This window comes from Chiloscyllium plagiosum, chromosome 4, assembly GCF_004010195.1.
Source record: "Chiloscyllium plagiosum isolate BGI_BamShark_2017 chromosome 4, ASM401019v2, whole genome shotgun sequence".
In the NCBI taxonomy this organism is placed as follows: Eukaryota; Metazoa; Chordata; class Chondrichthyes; order Orectolobiformes; family Hemiscylliidae; genus Chiloscyllium; species Chiloscyllium plagiosum.
In genome coordinates this window covers 68,668,503-68,690,878 of record NC_057713.1, presented here as the reverse complement: position 1 = coordinate 68,690,878, position 22,376 = coordinate 68,668,503, and the positions used below count along the sequence as shown (strand labels likewise).

General features: G+C 42.7%; 1 protein-coding gene across 1 annotated transcript in view; it reads right to left on the bottom strand.

Annotated features, from left to right (window-relative positions):
• sdr16c5b (short chain dehydrogenase/reductase family 16C, member 5b) overlaps positions 1-22,376 on the bottom strand; it is a 55,733-nt gene that overhangs the window by 20,400 nt on the left and 12,957 nt on the right. The window contains exons 3-4 of the mRNA XM_043689339.1: positions 11,204-11,303; positions 1,501-1,645 (exon numbers count right to left, since the gene is read on the bottom strand). Of these exons, the coding sequence (XP_043545274.1) occupies positions 1,501-1,645; positions 11,204-11,303 (245 nt within the window). The remainder of the gene's footprint in view (positions 1-1,500; positions 1,646-11,203; positions 11,304-22,376) is intronic.

The following is a 22,376-nucleotide window of genomic DNA, read 5'->3' as shown; positions in this document are numbered from 1 at the left end:
AATTTGTGGCGGATATGGAAGGATCCCTTGGGGCATTGGAGGGAAGTAAGGGGGGAGGTGCGGGCGCAAGTTTTGCATTTCTTGCGGTTGCAGGGGAAGGTGCCGGGAGTGGATGTTCTGCCACCTCCAAATGGACCCCACCACCAGGGATATATTTCCCTCCCCTCCCCTATCAGCGTTCCGAAAAGACCACTCCCTCCGTGACTCCTTCGTCAGGTCCACACCCCCCACCAACCCAACCTCAACTCCCGGCACCTTCTCCCGCAACCGCAAGAAATACAAAACTTGCACCCACACCTCCCCCCTTACTTCCCTCCAAAGCCCCAAGGAATCCTTCCATATCCGCCACAAATTCACCTGCACCTGCACACACATCATTTACTGCATCGGCTGCACCCGATGTGGCCTCCTCTATATTGGGGAGACAGGCCGCCTACTTGCGGAATGTTTCAGAGAACACCTCTGGGATACCCGGACCAACCAACCCAACCCTTGGCTCAACACTTCAACTCCCCCTCCCACTCCATCAAGGACATGCAGGTCGTTGGACTCCTCCATTGCCAGACCAGAGTAACACGACAGTTGGAGGAAGAGCGCCTCATCTTCCGCCTAGGAACCCTCCAACCACAAGGGATGAACTCAGATTTCTCCAGTTACCTCATTTCCCCGCCCCCCCATCTTGTCTCAGTCCCAACCCTCGAACTCATCACCACTTTCCTAACCTGCAATCTTCTTCCTGACCTCTGCGCCCCACTCCCACTCCGGCCTATCACCCTCACCTTAACTTCCTTCCACCTATTGCACTCCCATTGCCCCTCTCCCAAGTCCCTCCTTCCTACCTTTTATCTTAGCCTGCTTGGCACACTTTCCTCATTCCTGAAGAAGGGATCATGCCCGAAACGTCGATTCTCCTGCTCCTTGGATGCTGACTGACCTGCTGCGCTTTTCCAGCAACACATTTTCAGCTCTGATCTCCAGCATCTGCAGTCCTCACTTTCTCCTATACCAGTTTTTCAAAAGACCTTTCAAGCTTTTGGTTTGAAGCATTATCTCTTAGCGTAAACAACAAGACCCCAATGAACCATTCAAACTTCAGACACGTTGGAGCCTGGCCAATTGCCCCACCTTTCTGAAACAAACCTCAAGGGCAAAGTAATCTTATACAAGACCAGCACTGTGACACATTATTGACTTTATTGATGACACTGGTTTCTTAGTTTTTTTGCCATACTTGCTACGAATATCTTCAGTTTGCAATCTCCTTGAAATGATTCTTGGCTTGAGCATTTAGAATCGTCATATGCATCAGTAGTCAGTGTACTTTTACTTGGCAGAATTCAGACTCATTAGTTAAGCTGACAAATATTAAATTATCTTGGAAAGAATAATTATTAGAATGCTACAACAACACCTATTTGAAATCATGTCATGCTGTTCAAGCTTGAATAAATAAATTTGCACATATACCATAGTAAATTTAGTGAATTAATGTGTACATACTTAGTTTTACAGCCATCAAACATTCCAGTGTTTATGAAGTATGGGCAAACGATCGTAGTCCTTACACCGTTTTTCCCTGAAACTAGCAATTCTAGTGCAACAGACTCTGCAAAACCAACCGCTGCAAATTTGCTTGCACAATAATCTGTAAAAGAAGAACAACGTCCATTCACCAAAAATACGTGGGAACTAGTTTGACAGAAGTCAACAGAATGAAATTTGCTGTAAATAGCTTAGCATTTAGTTTCCCTGGCTGAATTGGATGAACATAGAGTGCATAAATACTTTTTATATGCAAAATACATGTTTTTTTTAAATAAACAAAACTTATGCCCTTCCCTTTGTTCCCTCAGGTTTAATATCTCAGAAAAAGCAGATGACAGTTATAGAAACTAACTTTGCTTGCAAGTCAATATGCATAATATGTAATGAAAACAGACGTTTCTGTTATCTCAGCAAAACAAAAATTAAAAGATGCTTGAAGGGAGGTAGTGGGCTGGCGGAAGTGTTACTAGACAACTAACCCAGAAACTTGGGTTAAGGCCTGGGGGTGCATGGACTTAATTCCCATTATGATGGTGTGTGGAATTTAAATTCAGTTCATAAATCTGGACCCAACCATTGTTGATTGTCAGGTACACTAATATTCTTTAAAGGGGAGAAGTTGGTTCACTAATATCTTTGAAAGGAAGAAGCTGTGACTCCAGATTCTCAATGATTTTGACTGTCTAGGTGTACCTAACACTTTGTGGAAACCTAGGCAAGTGATTGCCAAACCCCTTGCTGAGATATCTGTATCATCGATAGGCACGGGTGATGTGATGGAAGACTGGATGTTAGGTAACACGGTGCCATTACTTTAAAAAGGTGATAAGTAGTAGTCAGAGAACTGTAGACTAGGGAGCCTATCTGGAGGGGATTCTAAGGGACAGGATTTACATGTATTTGGAAAGGCAAGGGCTGATTAGGCATAGTCAACATGACTTTGTGCATGGGAAATAGCATCTCAGTAACTTGATTTGAGTTTTTGGAAGAGGTGACGAATAGGATTGATGAAAAAAGAGTGGTGGATATTGTCTATTTGGACTTCAGTAAGGCATTCGACAAAGTTGCGCCTGGTAGACTCTTTAACCAGGTTAGATCACATGGAATACAGGGAGAACGATGCAATTTTCTATCCAAGTGACTCTAAGGTGGGAGATACAGGGTGGTGGTGAAGGGTTGTTTTCTGGATTGCGGATCTGTGACCAGTAGTCTGCCGCAAAAATCAGTGTTAGGTCATCTTCTTTTGGTCATAAATTATTTGGATGCAAATGTAGGAGGTATGGTTAATAATTTTGCAGATGACATCAAGATTGGTGGTATAGTGGACAGCGAAGAAGGTTGCTTCAGATTACAAGGGACCTTGATCAGATGGGCTGAGGAGTTTAATCTAGATAAAGGTGGGGTGCTACATTTTGGTAGGGCAAATTAAGACAGATCATATACACTTAATGGTAAGGTTGTGGCGAATGAAGCTGAACAAAGAGACTTTGGAGTTCCAAGTTCATAGTTCCTTGGAAGTGGAGTCGCAAGTAGATAGGGTCGTGAAGGTGGCATGTTTGCCTTTATTGGTCAGTGCATTGAGTATAGGAGTTGGGAGGTCACGTTGTGGCTTTATGGGACATTGGTTATCCCACTTTTGGAATATTGCATTCAATTCTGGTCTCTCTGCTATATGAAAGATGTTGTGAAACTCGCAAGGGTTCAGAAAAGCTTTGCAAAAATGTTGCCAGGATTGGAGGGTATGAGCTTTAGGGAGAGGTTGAATAGGTTGGGACTGTTTTCCCTGGAGGCTAAGGGATGACCTGATAGAATTTTATAAAATCATGAGGAGCATGGATAGGATGAATAGTCACGGTCTTTTCCCCAGGGTAAGGGAGCCCAAAACTAGAGGGCACAGGTTTAAAGTGAGAGGGGAAAGATTTAAAAGGACCTAAGGGGTAACTTTATTATGCAGAGAGTGGTGTGTGTGTGCATATAGAATGAACTACCAGAGTAAGTGGAGGAGGCTGGTACAATTCCAACATTAAAAAGGCATTTGGATGGGGGTATGAATCAGAAGGATTTAGAGGGATATGGGCCAAATGCTGGCAAATGGGTCTAGATTAAGTTAGGATGTATCAAGGGTGGCAAGGACACAGAATGTTCTCTTGGGGGAGACTTACAAGTCCAACACCAGGAGTGACTCAGTTGCAGCACCAGTGACTAAATTGGCTGAATCTTAACAAATATAGCTGCTAGCATGGTTCTGCAGCAGTTGGCGAGGGATCCTGTAAGAGGTAAATTCTATTTGACTTCGTTCCCACCAAATCATCTACTAAGATCTGTCCGTGATAGTACGCACAGGAGTGACTGCTGCACAATTATGAAGATCTCACAATCTTAAGACCATAAGACATAGGAGTGGAAGTAAGGCCATTCGGCCCATCGCGTCCACTCCGCCATTCAATTATGGCTGATGGGCATTTCAACTCCAGTTACCCACATTCTCCCTGTAGCCCTTAATTCCTTGTGACATCAAGAATTTATCAATCTCTGCCTTGAAGACATTTAGCATCCCGGCCTCCACTGCACTCTGCGACAATGAATTCCACAGTCTTGTTGAATTCTGAGGTTGTGACAAAATACATTGATGAAGGTAGAGCAGTGGATGTGGTTTACATGGATTTTAGCAAACGTTTGATAAGGTTGATAAAGTAACAATGCATGGGATATAGGGAACTTTGGCTGTCTGGATACAGAATTGTCTGGCCCATAGAAGACAGAGGGTGGTAGTTGATGGAAAGTATTCAGCCTGGAGCTTGGTGACCAGTGGTGTTTCACAGCAATCTGTTCTGGGACCTCTGCTCTTTGTGATTTTTATAAATAACTTGGATGAGGAAGTGGAAGAGTGGGTTAGTACTTTTGCCGATGACAAAGGTTGGAGGAGTGGGGGATTGTGGGGTTGGCTGTTGTAGGTTGCAACGGGACACTGACCAGATGCAGAGCTGGGTTGAGAAGTGGCAGATCGAGTTCAACCTGGAGATGTGTGAAGTGATTCATTTTGGAAGATCGAATTTGAGTGCAAATTACAGAGTTAAAGGCAGGATTCTTGGCAGTGTGAAAGAACAGAGGGATCGTGGGGTCCATATCATTATTTCCCTCAAAACTGCCACACAAATTGATGGGTTAAGAAGGCATATAGTGTGTTGGCTTTCATCGGCAGGGGGAATTAAGTGTAAGAGCTGCAAGGTTATGCTGCAGCTCTATAAAGCCCTGGTTAGACTACACTTGGAATGTTGTGTTCAGTTCCGATCGCCTCATTAAAGGAAGGATGTGGAAGCTTTAGAGAGGGTCAGAAGAGATTTACAAGGATGCTGCGTGAACTGGAGGGCTTGTCTTATGAAGGAAGGTTGAGGGAGCTAGGCTTTTCTCATTGGAATGAAGGAGGATGAGAGGTGACTTGATAGAGGTGGACAAGATGATGAAAGGCAGAGATAGAGTGGATGGCTAGAGATGTTTTCCCAGGGTTATTACAAGCAGGCATGATTTTAAGGTGATTGGAGGAAGATATAGGGGAAGTGTCAGAGGTGGGTTCTTTACACAGTGTGGTGGGTGCATGGAATGCACGGTCAGCAGTGGTAGTGGAGTCAGATACATTAGGGACGTTTAAGCGATTCTTGGATAGGTGCATGGATAATAGTAAAATGTGGGGTATGTAGGTTAGTTTGATGTTAGTGTAGGATAAAAGGTCAGCACAACATCGAGGGCTGAAGGGCCCTTACTTTGATGGACTGTTCTATGTTCTATAAAGCCCTGTCTTATACTGATATGCCGGATGGCATCTTCAAAACTGGACATCCATGAGGCATAAGGCATACCTACACTAGGTACACCATCCAGGAACAACACTAGACATCCCTTCAAATCCCTACAAAATGAGGTTTCAATGTGGTGAAGTAATATGAAACATTTTGAATCGTGGACACAGCATGCATGCAACAAAGAGTTAAGTGATCCCACAACTAACATATTAGACACCAAAACTCTGCAGTCCTGTTATTCAGTTCCTCATCTCGTTACAGCCTAGTGAAAACTTGGACAAAAGATTTGAACACCAGAACTGCCTTGGTGTTTCCTACATATCTACAGCCATGATAGAGAAAATGGGCTCAGAATGAGGTGTCAAAGGAGCCTTGGTGAGTCGCTGCAGTGCATCTTAGTAGAGGATACACACTGCAACCACCCTGTGCATTGATGATGAAAGGAGCCAATGTTGAAGGTAATGGATGGATGCCAGTCAATTGGATTGCATTGCTTGGAGTGTTGATGGAGCTGTGCTCATTCAGCCAGCAGATTACTCCATCACACTCATGACTTGTCATTGTAAACTGTGGACAGGATTTGGAGAGTTGCTCCCACATAATTCCAGTCTGTGACATCCTCTTGAGCTACAGTTTTTAAGATGGTTGGTCCAGATCAGCTTCTGGTCAATGGTAACTATTCCAAATGATGATAGTGATGTTTCCGCGAATGGAAATGGTACTGAATGTCAAGATGGCTGTGGTTAGACTCTCTCTTATTGGAAATTGTTATTTCCAAGCACTTGTTCATCATAAATGCCACTTGTCACTTATCAACCCAAGACCTGCTGTTCAGGTCTTGCTGCACAGGGACAACAACAGCGTCAGTATCTGGGGAGTCATGAATAGTTCTGGACATTTTGCAATAATCATCAAGCATCCCCATTTGTGACTTTACGATGGAAGATTATTGATGAAGCAACTCAAGATGGTTTAGCCTAGGGCACTACTGAGGAGCAATCATAAACGGCTTCCTCCCTGTTGGATATGACTCAAACTAGTGGAGAGTTGTCCTCTAATTCCCTTTAAATCCAGTTTTGTTAGAACTCTTGGATGTCACACCTGGTCAAATAATGTCTTGATGAAAACGGCAGTCATTCTTTCCTCAGTTCTAGCGTTCAACTCTTTTGTCCAAGTTTTCACTAGACTGTGATGAGATGAGGAGCTGAGTGACTGGACTGCAGAGCTTAAATATCTGATATGTTAGCTGTGGGATCACTTAACTGTTTGTAGAACACCAGTCCCTCAAGGTAATAGAGATAAGTGGATAAAATGGTTAAGGTGGCATATGATTTATTAGCCTTGATTAGCTGAGGCAGAGAATTTAAAAGCAGAGAGGTTATGCTGGAACTTTTTATTTGTTTGTGAGAAGTAGACATTGTTAATTGGCTAGGATTTATTGCCTGTCCCTAGTTGCCTTGAAAACCGTGGTGACAGGTTTTCTTGAATTGCTGTAACCCACCCGCTGTGGGTTGATTCACAAGGCCATAAGGGTAGGAATTTCAGGATTCTGGCCTAGCAACATGATGGAAAGGGGATATATTTCGAAGTCAGGATGGTGACCATCTTGGAGGGGAACTTGCAAGTGGTGGTGCTCCCATGTATCTGCTACTGTTGTCCTACTAGATGGAAATGGTCTTGGGTTTAGAAGGTGGTATCTGAGGATCTTTGGTGAATTTTTACTATGCATCTTGTAGATTGTACACATTGCTACTACTTAGCATCAGTGGTGAAAGGATCAAACTGGCTGCTTTCTCCTGAATGGTGCTGAAAATGTATTGCTGGAAAAGCGCAGCAGGTCAGGCAGCATCCAAGGAACAGGAAAATCGACATTCCTGAAGAAGGGCTTATGCCCGAAACGTTGATTCTCCTGCTCCTTGGATGTGCCTGACCTGCTGCGCTTTTCCAGCAACACATTTTCAGCTCTGATCTCCAGCATCTGCAGTCCTCACTTTCTCCTCGAAGATTTTGTCCTGAATGGTATCAGGTTTCTGTGCTGCACCATCCAGGCAAATGGGGAGCATTCCATCACAGTCCTGACTTGTGCCCTGCAGATGGTGGACAAGGTTTGGGGAGTCAGGGAGTTAAATTACTCCATGTTGAATTTCTAGCCTCTGACCTACTCTTGTAGCTGCTGTATTTATATGGCAAATCCAGTTGAATTTCTGGTCAATGGCAATCCCAAGGATGTTGATAGTGAGGGAGCCCATGATGGGAACACCATTGAATGTCAAAGAGCGGTAGTTAGACTGTCTTATTGTTGATGTTCATCACCTGGCTTTAGTGTGACTCTTAGCCCAAGTCTAGATATTGTCCAGAAAGTGTTATGAACATGAACTGCTTCAGTATGAGGAGCCAGAAATGGATTTGTGCATTGCACATTGAACATCTCCACTTCTGACCTTGATGAATGGAAGGTTACTTATGAAGCAGCTGAAGGTTATTAGGCCTTAGATACCTGCAGAAATGACCTGGAGTTAGATAAGCTATCTCCAACAACCATGATCATCTTCCTCTGTGTCAGATATGACTTCAACTAGGGGAGAGTTTGCTCCCGAATAATGAATGATTCCAGTTCTGCTTGGGCTCCTCGATGTCACACTCATTCGAATGCAGCCTTGATGTCAAGGACTACCACTCCTACCTCTCTTCTGGAATTCAGTTGTTTCGTCCATGTTTGAACGAAGACTGTAATGAGGTCAGGAGCTGAGTGGCCCTGGCTGAATTCAAACTGGGCATCACTGAGAACGTTATTACTGAGTAGGTGCTGCCTAATACCACTGTTGATGACACCTTCCATCATTTAATTAATGATTAAGAGAAGACTGAGAGGGTGATACTGGCTAGGTTGGATTTGTTCTGCTTTTTATGTATCAAACATACCTGGGCAATTTTCCACATTGTTAGATAAATGCCAATGTTCTAACTGTAGAGGAAGAGCTTGGCTAGTGGAGCAGCAATTTCTGGAGCACAAGTCTTCAGTACTATTGCCATCATGTTGTCAGGGCCCATGGTCTTTGCAGAATGCAGTACTTCCAATTGTTTCTTGTTGTCCTTTAGAGTGAATCAAATTGGCTGACAACTGGTATCTTGGCATTTCTGGCTGAAGATCGCTGCGAATGCTTCAGCCTTATCTTTTGCATTGTCGTGTTGAGCTCTTCCATCACTGAAGATGGAGATATTTGTGGAGCCTCCTCCTCCTCCAGTGAGTTGTTTAAATGTCCACCACCATTCACGAATGGATGCTGCAGTACTGCAGAGTTTAGATCTAATTTTTTGATCGTGGGCTCATTTGACTCAGTCATTTGCTGCTTATAAAGTGTAGCATGTAAGTAGTTCTGTTCAGTAACTTTATCAGGTTGACACCTCATTTTTAAATATGCCAGGGATTGCTCCTGGGATCTGCTCCTGCACTTTCCATTGAACCATGCTGGATGGTAACGGTTAAATGGGGAATACATTGAGCTATGAAGTTGAAGATTGAGCTAGAGTACAGTCTTGAGTTGCTACATCTGTTCAAAATCCATCCCATTTAGCATAGTGACAGTGCCACACAAAATGAATATGAAGGTTGAATTTCATCTCCACTGCGTGGAGGTCACTCTTACCGACATGATCATGGACAGATGCATCTGCAGTTGGTAGACTGGCAAGGATGAGGTCAGCTATGTTTTTCCCTCTTGTTGTTTCCTTCACCAGCTGTCACAGACCCATCCAAGCAGCTATCTCCTTTGGAACCTGATAAGCTTGATTAGTAGTGCTGCTGCCAAGCCACTCCTGGAGGAGTATTGATTCACCAGGGGAGGAAGGATAGTACATGGTAACCAGGAGGTTTCCTTGCCCATGTTTAACCTGAAGCCATAAAATGTCCTGGGTTCCAAAGTCAATACTAAGGCATCTCGGTTCAACTTCCTCCTGACTCTGCGGCCAACTCTGCTAGTTCTGTCCTGCCGTTGGGGCAAGACATGTTGAGGGATGGTGGTCTCTGGGACATTTGTCTGTAAGCTATGGTTCAGAGAGTATGGCTGACTGTTACTTGTCTAGTCTGTGAGCCAGCTCTGCCAATTTTGGCACTAGCACCCAGATATTAGGAAATAGAACTTTGCAGGGTCAACAGGGCTGTTTCTGCCAATGCCTTTACTGGTACCTTAGTCGATGCCAGGTGAATTGTCCAGTTTCATTCTTTTTTGAGACTTAAAGCGATTAATACAACCGAATGGCTTGCTAGGCCATTTCAGAGGGCAGCTGAGAGTCAACTGCATTGCTGTTAGTCTGGAGACCAGGTGAGGATGGCAGATTTCGTTCCCTGAAGGATATTAGTAAGCTGATGGGTTTTTCCGACAATTGACAATGGTTTTGTGGTCGCCAGGAGACTCTTAATTCCAGATATTTTAAAATAAAATTCAAATTCTACCATTTGCCATGATAGGATTTGAACCCAAGACAATTGTTGAGTTTCTGAATTAATAGTCCAGAGTTAAAAAAACTAGACCGTCACCTCCTGTGTAAAACATTGGTTCAGCCACAGCTAGGGTATTGCGTGACTTCTAGAATCCATATTATAGAAGGGATGTGAGAGCACTGGAGAGAGTGTGCAGAGGGGACTTACCATTATGCTGTCTGGGCTAGAGAGTTTCAGTTACAAAGATAAATTGGATAGACTGAGGCTGTTTTCCTTAGAACAGAGGAGATTTGAGAAGGTACATGATTGGGATGTGTAAAATTATGATTGTGTATAGATAGGCTAGACAGGAAGAGGTTCTCCCCTTGATGGAAGGATCAATAACCAAGGAAATAGATTTAAAGGTAAGAGATAGAAGATTTAGAGGTGATGTGATGAAAACCTTTTAGCTAGAGGATGGTAGGAATCTGGAACTCATTGCCTGTAAAGGTGGTAGAGGAAGAAACACTCATAACAATCAATATTTAGATGTGCACTTGCAATACCAAGGTATACAAGGCTACAGGCAAAATGCTGGAAAATGGGATCAGAATAGTTAGGCAGTTAGTTTTGGCCAATATTGATGCAATGGATCAAAGGGGCTCTTTCTGTGATACAGATCTCTAATGACTCTGACTTGCATCAAGCATTCGTGAAAAATACCTGCACACAGTGCATGTTTTTGGATTTAAAAATGTTTCTCATTATTAACATATGCAGTAGTTTTTTGTAGAGCAATTAGAATTGTTAGATGCCACCTAAAGAAAATCTCCACCAATGTCTAGGCAGTTATGATTAGATTAGGTTAGATTCCCTACAGTATGGAAACAGGCACTTCGGCCCAACAAGTCCACACCGACCCTCTGAAGAGTAATCCCCCCAGACCCATTCCCCATATTTACCCCTGACTAATGCGCCTAACACTATGGGCAATTTAGCATGGCCAATTCACCTGACCTGCACATCTTTGGACTGTGGGAGGAAACCGGAGCACCCGGAGGAAACCCATACAGACACAGAGAGAATGTGCAAACTCCACATGGACAGTCGCCCAAGGTGGGAATCGAACCCAGGTCCCTGGCGCTGTGAGGGAGCAGTGCTAACCACTGAGCCGTGATCCCCGTGAGGTAAAGAGAGAATGCTAATTCCTTACTGTTGATTGCAAAACCTAGCCCTGTGTATATTGCATAATGCATGTATAAATTCCATATACATTCAAGGAAAGAGCTTTTTGTTCATTTTTTTGAACTTAATATAAAACTAACATAGAAAACAACAGCAATTTGTAGCTAAGTATAGCCTGAAGCATTGTACACCATACTTCATCTAAATATGATGAGCATTGAAAATTTCTAGAAACCACAGAAGCTATTCTTACCCGCCAATCCATTGACTGGGAACAGTCCTGCTGTGCTGGCAATGCTAACCAGATGGCCGTGGTTGCTGGCTATCATGGCAGGCAGGAAAGCTTTATAGGTCTAAAAACAGATAATCCACAGAATTACCAATTTGACTATAACTGATGGCATGTTGTTTTTCACTTGAAACCGCAAGTACTACTACTAAAAAATAAGACAACATTTTTGACAATTTCACTGGCAATTCAATTCTCTCCCTCACCGCTCCCTCCCTGTATAGCAAATTTTCCCTGATTACTCACATTCATTGCTTGTAAATGAAATAAACCAAAGATCTTTAATGAAAATAAAGGAATAAAAATTGTTGACAGATACCGAATGCAAGAATCCACTAAAAACATGAATAAAATTGAAAGCCAGCAATTACATCTCAGACATTTTGTATCAGTTTTTAAGCATACCGTACTCATAATACATCGAAGGTAAAACAATGCAATAAATCCAGTGCTAATTTTATTGCCATTTTTGCACTGACAATGTTCAATGCTATTCAGGTCAAAAATCTGAATTTCAGAAGGCATTCAATAAGATGACATGAGGTTATTAAATGCAATTAGGGCTGATGGTATTGGGTACAACATTTAGCATGGTTTGGAGATCGGTTAATGAATAGAAAATGGAATAGGAATAACTGGATCACTTGTGGGATGCCAGGTTGTAAACATAGGTTTACATTGCATTTCAGGGAGCCAGAAGAACTAGTATTTGGCCTTCAGCTGCAAAACAATGGCTTAGATTCGGGAAGCAAGTGAATAAAGCTCAGCAAGCCTGACAGCATCTGTAGAGAGAAATCAGAGTTAAAATTTCGAGTTCATCAGAACATCTGATGTGTAGTGAGAAACAGACGGTGATCTAGAATAGGTAGGTGGTTATTTTTGACCGATACAGACATCAGATACAGACAAAGGGTTTTTTCTATATTACAGATAGGTCAAGTGACAGCAGATGGAATATAATATATTAGATTAGATTAGATTAGATTAGATTAGATTAGATTAGATTAGATTACTTACAGTGTGGAAACAGGCCCTTCGGCCCAACAAGTCCACACCGCCCCGCCGAAGCGCAACCCACCCATAACCCTACATTTACCCCTTACCTAACACTACAGACAATTTAGCATGGCCAATTCACCTGATCTGCACATCTTTGGACTGTGGGAGGAAACCGGAGCACCCGGAGGAAACCCATGCAGACACGGGGAGAACATGCAAACTCCACACAGTCAGTCGCCTGAGGCGGGAATTGAACCCGGGTCTCTGGCGCTGTGAGGCAGCAGTGCTAACCACTGTGCGACCGTGCCGCCCACAAAGAGACATCTTGATAGAAAGAATGTTGTACATGTACAATGTACACCTATAATTAAGACTCTACAATACTGACTTACATCAAGGCATAAGGTTATGGGCCATATACTGAAAAATGGGATTAGAATAACTGTATATCTTTTGACTGTGGAAGTAAACTGGAGCATATGGAGGAAACCCATGCAGACATGGGGAAATGTGCAAACTCCACACACAGTTGCCAGAGGGTGGAATCAAACACAGGTCCCTGTACTGTGGGGTAGCAACGCTAACCACTGAGACACCGTGCTGCTCCATTTGAATGGTAACACTGGCACAGTTGTTAACACAGCTTTTAGATTGTTAAATGCATTCTGACACTTTTCTGTCCCCTGAAATTTCTGCATTTCAACAGGTCAGTCAGTGCAGCAGTTACACTGCTAAACTTTGGTACAAATTTTCAATAAAAACACTCAGTCCCAGGAACCATGGTACTTCCCTTTTCATCAATGGTATGGGAAATTCCTCAATAACCTGCTTTCACATCCCATCAAGCCATTAGTTCACGTCCAAAGACATGGTCCAGGAATGTGACGTGGGTTTTTGTGAACTCACTTTTAGCCAGGTCTATCACCAAGCCTGCCTCCTGAAATGGATTGAATAATTCAGCTAGATGCACCAAATGACCCTTCCACATTTGACTAAAAACCACCAGATCGTCTAAGTACACCACATAATTTGGAAATCCTGACATGACCTTATTTTGAAATGTGTCTGGCGCATTTTTCAAATGGCATGACTTTAAACTGGTACAGGAGAAAGTGAGGCCTGCAGATGCTGGAGATCAGAGATGGAAATGTGTTGCTGGAAAAGCGCAGCAGGTCAGGCAGCATCTAGGGAACAGGAGAATCGACGTTTCGGGCATCCTGAAGAAGGGCTAATGCCCAAAATGTCGATTCTCCTGTTCCCTAGATGCTGCCTGACCTGCTGCGTTTTTCCAGCAACACATTTCCATCTTTAAACTGGTACAGTCCATTTGGTGTTACAAAGATGTAAATTTCCTTTGCTCTTTCTGCCATGATTCTCTGAGTAAGTTCAACATGGAAATATAAGTTGTTTGTGCCACCATCTCAACACAGTCTTCCAATGTGGAATAGGATATAAATCAGTTTTTAAAACTGCATTGACTTCGCGGTTGCCCACACATAATCACTGGGTACCATCTAGTTTTAGCACCATTCGCTGCAACTCACTTAGATTAGATTTTTTAGATTAGATTAGATTACAGTGTGGAAACAGGCCCTTCGGCCCAACAAGTCCACACCGACCCGCCGAAGCGAAACCCACCCATACCCCTACATTTACCCCTTACCTAACACTATGGGCAATTTAGTATGGCCAATTCACCTGACCCTGCACATCTTTGGACTGTGGGAGGAAACCGGAGCACCCGGAGGAAACCCACGCAGACACGGGGAGAACGTGCAAACTCCACACAGTCAGTCGCCTGAGGCGGGAATTGAACCCGGGTCTCTGGCGCTGTGAGGCAGCAGTGCTAACCACTGTGCCACCGTGCCGCCCACAAATTCAATAATTACATCTTGGAATATGCTTTCAATTTTTTTTTTGAACCTGTGCTGATTTTAAAAGATGAAGTCCAAAAGAAGATTGCATAATTGGAACAGCATTTCCTAAATGTACATCATGCATAATGAAATTAGTACTTCCTAGATATTTCCCACATAACCTCGTGTGATATTAACTCTTTCAGTTCCTTGATTTTCTTCTGGTTTGTAACTCAATAATTTATCCCAATTTTTGAGAAGTTCCTCATTGAACAATTTAATTTGAGGAATGTCCCATTTAAGATCATCTGAACTTGGTTTTTCACTGTATTGTAACCAGTAACAGTCTCCTTTTGCTTTCTTTCCCTATCAAAATACTTTTTAAGCATACTCACATTACACACACAGAATTTATTTCTATCTAGTATTCCATTAAATAATTCAGCTTGCTTAATTTCCTTTTGATTTAATAAGGCCCACTAAACCTTCCTTTTAAAGGGGCGGCACGGTGGCACTGTAGTTAGCACTGCTGCCTCACAGTACCAGGGATCCAGATTCGATTCCAGCCTTGGGTGACTGTCTGTGTGGTGTTTGCACATTCTCCCAGCGTCTGCGTGGGTTTCCTCCCAGTGCTCTGGTTTCCTCCCACAGTCCAAAGATGTGCCGATCAGATGAATTGTCCATACTAAATTGCCCATCGTGTTAGGTGTATTAGTCAGACAGAAATGGGTCTGGGTGGGTTACTCTTCAGAGGGTTGGTGTGGACTTGTTGGACGGAAGGGCCTGTTTCCACATTGTAGGGAATCTAATCTAATTCACCCACTACAAGAAGTAATACTAATACTTTATCTCCACACACAAAATCATGAAATTTTGATTTCTTGTCTGCTTCCTGTTACATCACATGCTGTGCTACCTTCAAATATGATCTAGCCAACTCACCCACTCTATTTAAACTTTCCCTCAAATTTGACATAGTCCAAACATGTGGTCTCTCAACTCACCAAGTTCTCCTTAATTTCAGTGGTCTTCTCAACTCACATTCCTGATGAAGGCTTATGTAGGTCAGGCAGCATCCTGTTCCTCAGATGTTGCCTGACTGGCTGTTCTTTTCCAGTACACTTTGATTCTCTCCACATGCCCAGAAACTAATTCAAATGGACTGAATGTAGCTGATTCATTTAGTGCATCCTTAATTGCAAAAAGTACAAGTAGAATTTCTTTATCCCAATCCTCTGGATAGTCTTGACTATACACCCTCAACATTGTCTTTAAAGTTTGATGTCATTGTTCTATCACTCTCTTTGTTTCTGAATGAACTTGAATGATTTTATTCCCAAGCTATCCATAAATTCCTTGAATAGATTTGAAGTAAAATTTGATTCTTGAGTCAATTGTATTGCTGTTAGTAGTCCATTTACTAGAATCTGGTAAAAGAAATGTTGATTAACTCTTCCACGATCCTTTTAGCCATGACACTGCGCAATGGTATGGCCTCTGGAAATCTGGTAGACATATTCATTATGATCAATAGATACTGATTCCCACTTTTTGTTCTAGGCAGGGGTCCTACACAATAATTTAAGAATCTTGTAAAAGCTTCTTCAAATGCGGGAATAGGTATTAAGGATGGTTTTATCACTGCCTCAGGTTTTTAAATTATCAGACATATATGACATGTCTGGCAAAATTCAACCACATGCAGTCCAAGCCTAAAAAGTATTTTTCTGTAATTGGAGTTGAGTTTTCCCTACTCCCAAATAACTCCTACTGGTACTTCATATGCTACTCACAATACCTCCTTTCTATTACTCACCATTAATATAACTTGATGAACTTCTGCCCTATTTTCATTTGCTTATGTGATGGTCTCCATTTCCTCGTCAAGACTTCATTTAATATTCTGGGTTGCACTCAGATTCTTATTCTGTGTAAGCTGTTTGATAAAACTGCTTCAGTTTTTCATCCTTCTGTTATAATTCAGCCAGCTTCTCTGAACTAAAAATATCCACTTTGTCCTCCACCTGTTCTAGTTTTCCTCCAAACATTTGATCAAACGTAATCTCTGATAATTGAACTTCAACTTCCTTATCTTTGCTCCTTAATTTTTCTTCCTGCTTCAACCCGTGGCTTTGTGACCTTATTACCACATAGTCCCGAAAACCTCCGGGATATACTTCCTGTAACACATCAATTACCCAATTTTCCACTAGCTTTTCAACCACAGTAGGCATCGCTCCCACCTGTGATCTACTTGTGATATTGTTACCAAGGAAAAACTGTATTACCAGAAATGAGAATTTCTCTATTACTCCGACCATCACTTCACAACTTTTCACCGGACTCTCGAATCTCACTTAGAACATAGAACAGTACAGCACAGAAGAGGCCCTTCAGCCCACGATGTTGTGCCGACCACTGATCCTCATGTATGCACCCTCAAATTTATGTGACCATATGCATGTCCAGTAGTCGCTTAAATGTCCCCAATGACCCTGCCTCCACAACTGCTGTTGGCAACGCATTCCATGCTCCCACAACTCTCTTGTGTAAAGAACCCACCTCTGACATTCCCTCTACACTTACCTCCAATCAGCTTAAAACTATGACCCCTCGTGTTAGTCATTTCTGCCCTGGGAAATAGTCTCTAGCTATCGACTCTATCTATGCCTCTCATTATCTTGTATACCTCAATTAGGTCCCCTCTTCTCCTCCTTTTCTCCAAGACTCTTAAACTCGATCCCCCTGTTAATGAAAGCCAAAACACCATATGCTTTCTTAACAACCCTGACCACTTGGGTGACCATTTTAAGGGACCTATGTTCCTGCACACCAAGATCCCTCTGTTCCTCCACACTGCCAAGAATCCTATCCTTAATCCTGTACTCAGCTTTCCAATTCGACCTTCCAAAATGCATCACCTCGCATTTATCCAGGTTGAACTCCATCTGCCACCTCTCAGCCCATCTCTGCATCCTGTCAATATCCCACTGCAGCCTACAACAGCCCTCTATACTGTCAACGACACTTCCAACCTGAGTCATCTGCAAACTTGCTGACCCATCCTTCAATCCCCTCATCCAAGTCATTAATAAAAATTACAAACATTAGAGGCCCAAGGACAGAGCTGTGTGGAACACCACTCACTACAGACTTCCAGGCAGAATATTTTCCTTCTACTACCACTCGCTGTCTTCTGTTGGCCAGCCAATTCTGTATCCTGTATCCCATTCCTCCTGACCTTGTGAATGAGCCTACCATGGGGAACCTTATCAAATGCCTTGCTGAAGTCCATATACACCACATCCACAGCTCAATCCTCATCAACTTCTCTAGTCACATCCTCAAAGAACTTGATAAGGTTTGTGAGGCATGACCTGCTCCTCACAAAGCCGTGTTGACTGCATTTAATCAAGCCATGCTCTTCCAGATGGTCATAAATCCTATCCCTCAGAATCCTTTCTAACACCTTGCAGACAACAGACGTGAGACTTACTGGTCTGTAATTGCTGGGGATTTCCCTATTTCCTTCCTGAAGAGAGGAATTACATTTGCCTCTCTCCAGGCCTCAGGTACGACTCCAGTGGACAGCGAGGATGCAAAGATCTTCGCAAGTGGCGAAGCAATTGCCTTTCTCTTTTCCCAAAGCAGCCGAGGACAAATCTGGTCTGGGCATGGTGACTTGTCAATCTTAATGTTTGACAAAATTTTCAGCACAACAGCTTCCTCTATCTCTATCCATTCCAGCATGCACACCTGCTCTTCAAAGATTTCATTCACTACAAAGTTCGTTTCTTTCGTAAAGACAGAAGCAAAAACTCATTTAGGGCTTCCCCTACCTCCTCAGACTCCACACACAAATTCCCTATGCTATCCCTGATCGGCCCTACTCTTTCTTTGACCATTCTCTTATTCCTGGCATAAGTGTAAAATGCCTTTGTGTTCTCCCTAATCCGTTCTGCCAAGCCTTTCTTGTGTCCCCTCCTGGCTCTCCTCAGCCATTTTTGAGCTCCTTCCTCGCCTGCCCGTAATCCTCTCGAGCTGAGCTTGACCCTAGCTTCCTCCACCTTATGTAAGCTACCTTTTTCCTTCTGACGAGAAGCTCCACCACTCTCGTCATCCAAGGTTCCTTTATCTTACCACTTCTTGCCTGTCTCAGAGGGACATATTTATTCATCACTTGCAACAACTGTTCCTTAAATAGTCTCCACATCTCTATAGTGTCTTTACCATGGAACAATTGCTCCCAATCCATGCTTCCTAACTCATGTCTAATCGCATCATAGTTTCCTCTTCCCCAATTAAATATCCTCCCATATTGCCTAATCCTCCCCTTCTCCATAGCTATGTAGAATGTGAGGCAGTTGTGGTCACTATCACTAAAATGCTCTCCCACCACAAGATCTGATACCTTCCCCGGCTCGTTTCCGAGCACCAAGTCTAGAATGGCCTCTCCCCTCGTCGGCCTGTCAACGTACTGAGTTAGGAAACTTAATATAATGGAACACTCCTCTTCTCACCACATTACCACTGTTTCTGGTAATTAGCCTTCTGAATCACACATCTCTTCATTTCTCACCAAAGGCTGACTTGTTCCTGAATCTCTTAAAATTTTAACTTTTTCCAACTTTTCCTCTGGGCATACACGAGTAAACCATAACCACATAAGTTCTTTAAAAGAGATCTGGCACTTCCTTCTTCACCAACCCCTGATCAAGCTGTACATTGTTTTGCAGCTGTTTAGCTTCCACTGTGCTTTCCATTAGATTAGATTAGATTACAGTGTGGAAACAGGCCCTTCGGCCCAACAAGTCCACACCGACCCGCCGAAGCGAAACCCACCCATACCCCTACATTTACCCCTTACCTAACACTACGGGCAATTTAGTATGGCCAATTCACCTGACCCTGCACATCTTTGTGATGTGGGAGGAAACCGGAGCACCCGGAGGAAACCCACGCAGACACGGGGAGAACGTGCAAACTCCACACAGTCAGTCGCCTGAGTCGGGAATTGAACCCGGGTCTCTGGCGCTGTGAGGCAGCAGTGCTAACCACTGTGCCACCGTGCCGCCCCATTACCACCAACAAAATTTACCGGCTTATCCTATTATCCCAATCCATCTTCCCATTGCATATTTTCTAAACTACCAACACTGCGACTTCAAACGGCTTACTTTATCACAGTGAAAACACCTGAGCTTTTTTACTTCTGTTTTTCCCTCATGCATTTCCTTTTTAACTCGGGGTAAACCATCTTTACTATCGTCACTAAGATCTCTTTTTCCCTTACCACTTGAAGATGTCTCTTTTCCACGATTCGTATCCCTCACAGATTGAAACTGCTATTGGAAGCCAAACTTTGATTTATGAACCAACCCAATCATCCACCATCTCCGCTGCTAATCTTGCAATCTTAATTCTTTGCTCTTCCACATTCACTACTTCAGGAAGTGAATTTTTTGAACTCCTTCAAAATAGTAGCCTCTCTCAGAGCATCATATGTTTGATCCATGTTATCCAACTGTCAAAGTTACTTTATTTGATTCTTTCCAATTCTATGTACATCTGACCAGGTCTCCTCCTTAGATTTTGAAAGCGTTGTCTGTAGGCTTCTGGCATTAGTTCATATGTGAGGTGTTGCATTTTGGAAAGGCAATTCAGGGCAGGACTTATCCAATTAATGGTAAGATCTTGGGAGCAGTTGCTGAATAGAGAACTTGGAGTGCAGGTTCATAGTTTCTTGAAAGTGGAGTCATTGGTAGATATTCTAGTAAAGGCAGCATTTGGTATTCTTTCATTTATTGGTCAGAGCATTGAGTATAGGAGTTGGAAGGTCATGTTGCGGCTGTACTAGACATTGATTAGACCAATGTGTTGGAATATTGTGTGCAATTCTGGTCTCCCTCCTATAGGAAGGATGTTGCAAAACTCGAAAGGGCTCAGTAAAGATTTACAAGGATGTTGCCAGGGTTGGAGAGTTTGAGCTGTCGGGAGGGGCTGAATAAGCTGGGATTGTTTTCCCTGGAGCATTGGAGGCAGAGGTGTGACCTTAGAGGGTTATAAAATCATGAGGGCTATGGATAGAGTAAATGGAATGGGGGAGTCCAGAACTAATGGGCATAGGTTTAGGCTGAGAGGGGGAAGATATGAAAGGGGCCTTAGAGGCAACGTTTTCACACAGAGGGTGGTGCATATATGGAATGAGCTGCCAGAGGAAATGGTGGAGGCTAGTGCAATCGCAACATTTAAAAGGCATCTGAATGGGAAGGCATATGAATAGGAAGGATTTAGAGGGATATGGGACTAGGTTCATCTAGGATATCTGGTCAGCATGGATGAGTTGGACCAAAAGGTCTCTTTCTGTTCTGTACATCTCTATGACGCAAGATGTACGCATGATGGCTTTTTTCATCTCATCATACTCTTCTGATAGTGATGCAAACACCTCACTAGCTCTGGATCAACAATACCCACATGGTCAGTGGCCATTTCATTTGTTTAGCCACTTTCTCAAATCAAATGAAAAAGGTTTCTTCATCCTTTTTGAACTTAGGTAACACTTGGACATATTTAAACAGATTCCCACGAGGCTTTTGGCTACAATGGGATTGTTCTCCCTCAGTGCGATCATCAGTACTCCTAACTTTCATCTCTCCCTCCACAATTTTGAGGCAACTTTGAGTTTTCAGTTCTAGCCTCCCAAGTTCAAAAATTGTCTTTCTCCCTTTCTTTTGCAAGCGCCTTCCTTTTCTTTTTTTTTCCCCACTGGCTAGTGCTATTCTGTCTTTCTACTTTTGTTCTGCTATCAATCGCAATTCAAACTTTCTCATCTCAGTTTCTCTTTTTCTTTTGCCTCTAATTCAAGCTGCTTCATTTGCAATTGAATTTTAGCCATTACCAAAGATTCCAATGGCATTTCTGGCAAGCACGTTGAGCTATATTTGCACTCAAAGGCAACCCCAACTCCGGCTAATGTCAATTCCTAAAGCTATGTCTTGTTTTTGTAAAACTCCCAATGTGACTTCAACTCCAAGGAAACTCTTAGTGACCGAAAGAGCCACTTCTACACAAGGCCTACCCTATTTCAACTAATTGAATTAACTGAAAGAGAACTCAAGTGTTTTGCTATAGCAGGGAGGCATGTATAGCAGCTTCCAAACCAAAACAGCTACTGAAAGTTAATCTAAAATCTTTGATTGGTGGGAACTTGCCCTCACCCTTTCAAGCTGCTTCTTTGGCTCCAACTTTGAAAACAAAACCTCAAGGCCTCACAAGCTGTTTATTTTATTATGTACATTTTAAAGACATTATATTCTTAGGCTAGTATCATTATCATCAAAGAAGGAAGGTTAATATAACCAAAGACATTAATAATTAGCCATACATTCAACATGACAAACAGCTTCCAAAAATTAACACAAACTGGCAGGTTGCCAACCTTGAAATGTGCATAGGATACATGAATTAGAGCTGGAAATAGCAACCTTGAATTTAACCCTTCCGTTAAGCACATGTGAAAAAGAAAATCAACTATCAAATAATACACGTTAACTGCAGAATTTAACATTGATTAATTAACTCAAAGTTAAGAAAGATCTGGATTCTTAGGCACAAATATGCTTTTGTCCAGTGTGTTGAATCTAAGTATTTTGAAAATAATTGAGCTTGGCGGAATAAAAATTCTTAATAGACTTTAAGAAAGCAGTTAATAAAATTGTGAATAATTATAATTCAGAGTGACTGCAAATGTAATAAGGAGCCACTGTGGGATTGATGGACTGAATATCTTCTGCCTGAAATTGCTTCCATGTAACTAAGAACATTTATACTTATAAATCTAAGAAAAAACAAAACTCATTCATTTTTCTTATCTCCCTCTTTTTGGGGGAGAGGGAATATATTTTTAATATCGCTGAATAGTAATACTGAGGAGAGAAAGTGAGGACTGCAGATGCTGGAGATCAGAGCTGAAAATGTGTTGCTAGAAAAGCGCAGCAGGTCAGGCAGCATCCAAGGAGCAGGAGAATCGACATTTCGGGCATGAGCCCTTCTTCAGGAATGAGAAAAGTGTGTCCAGCAGGCTAAAAGCCTGACCTGCTGCGCTTTTCCAGCAACACATTTTCAGCTCCAACCTTATCAAATGCCTTGCTGAAGTCCGTATACACCACATCCACAGCTCGACCCTCATTAACTTTTCTAGTCACATCCTCAAAAGAACTCGATAAGGTTTGGGCGGCATGACCTGCCCCTCACAAAGCCGTGTTGACTACATTTAATCA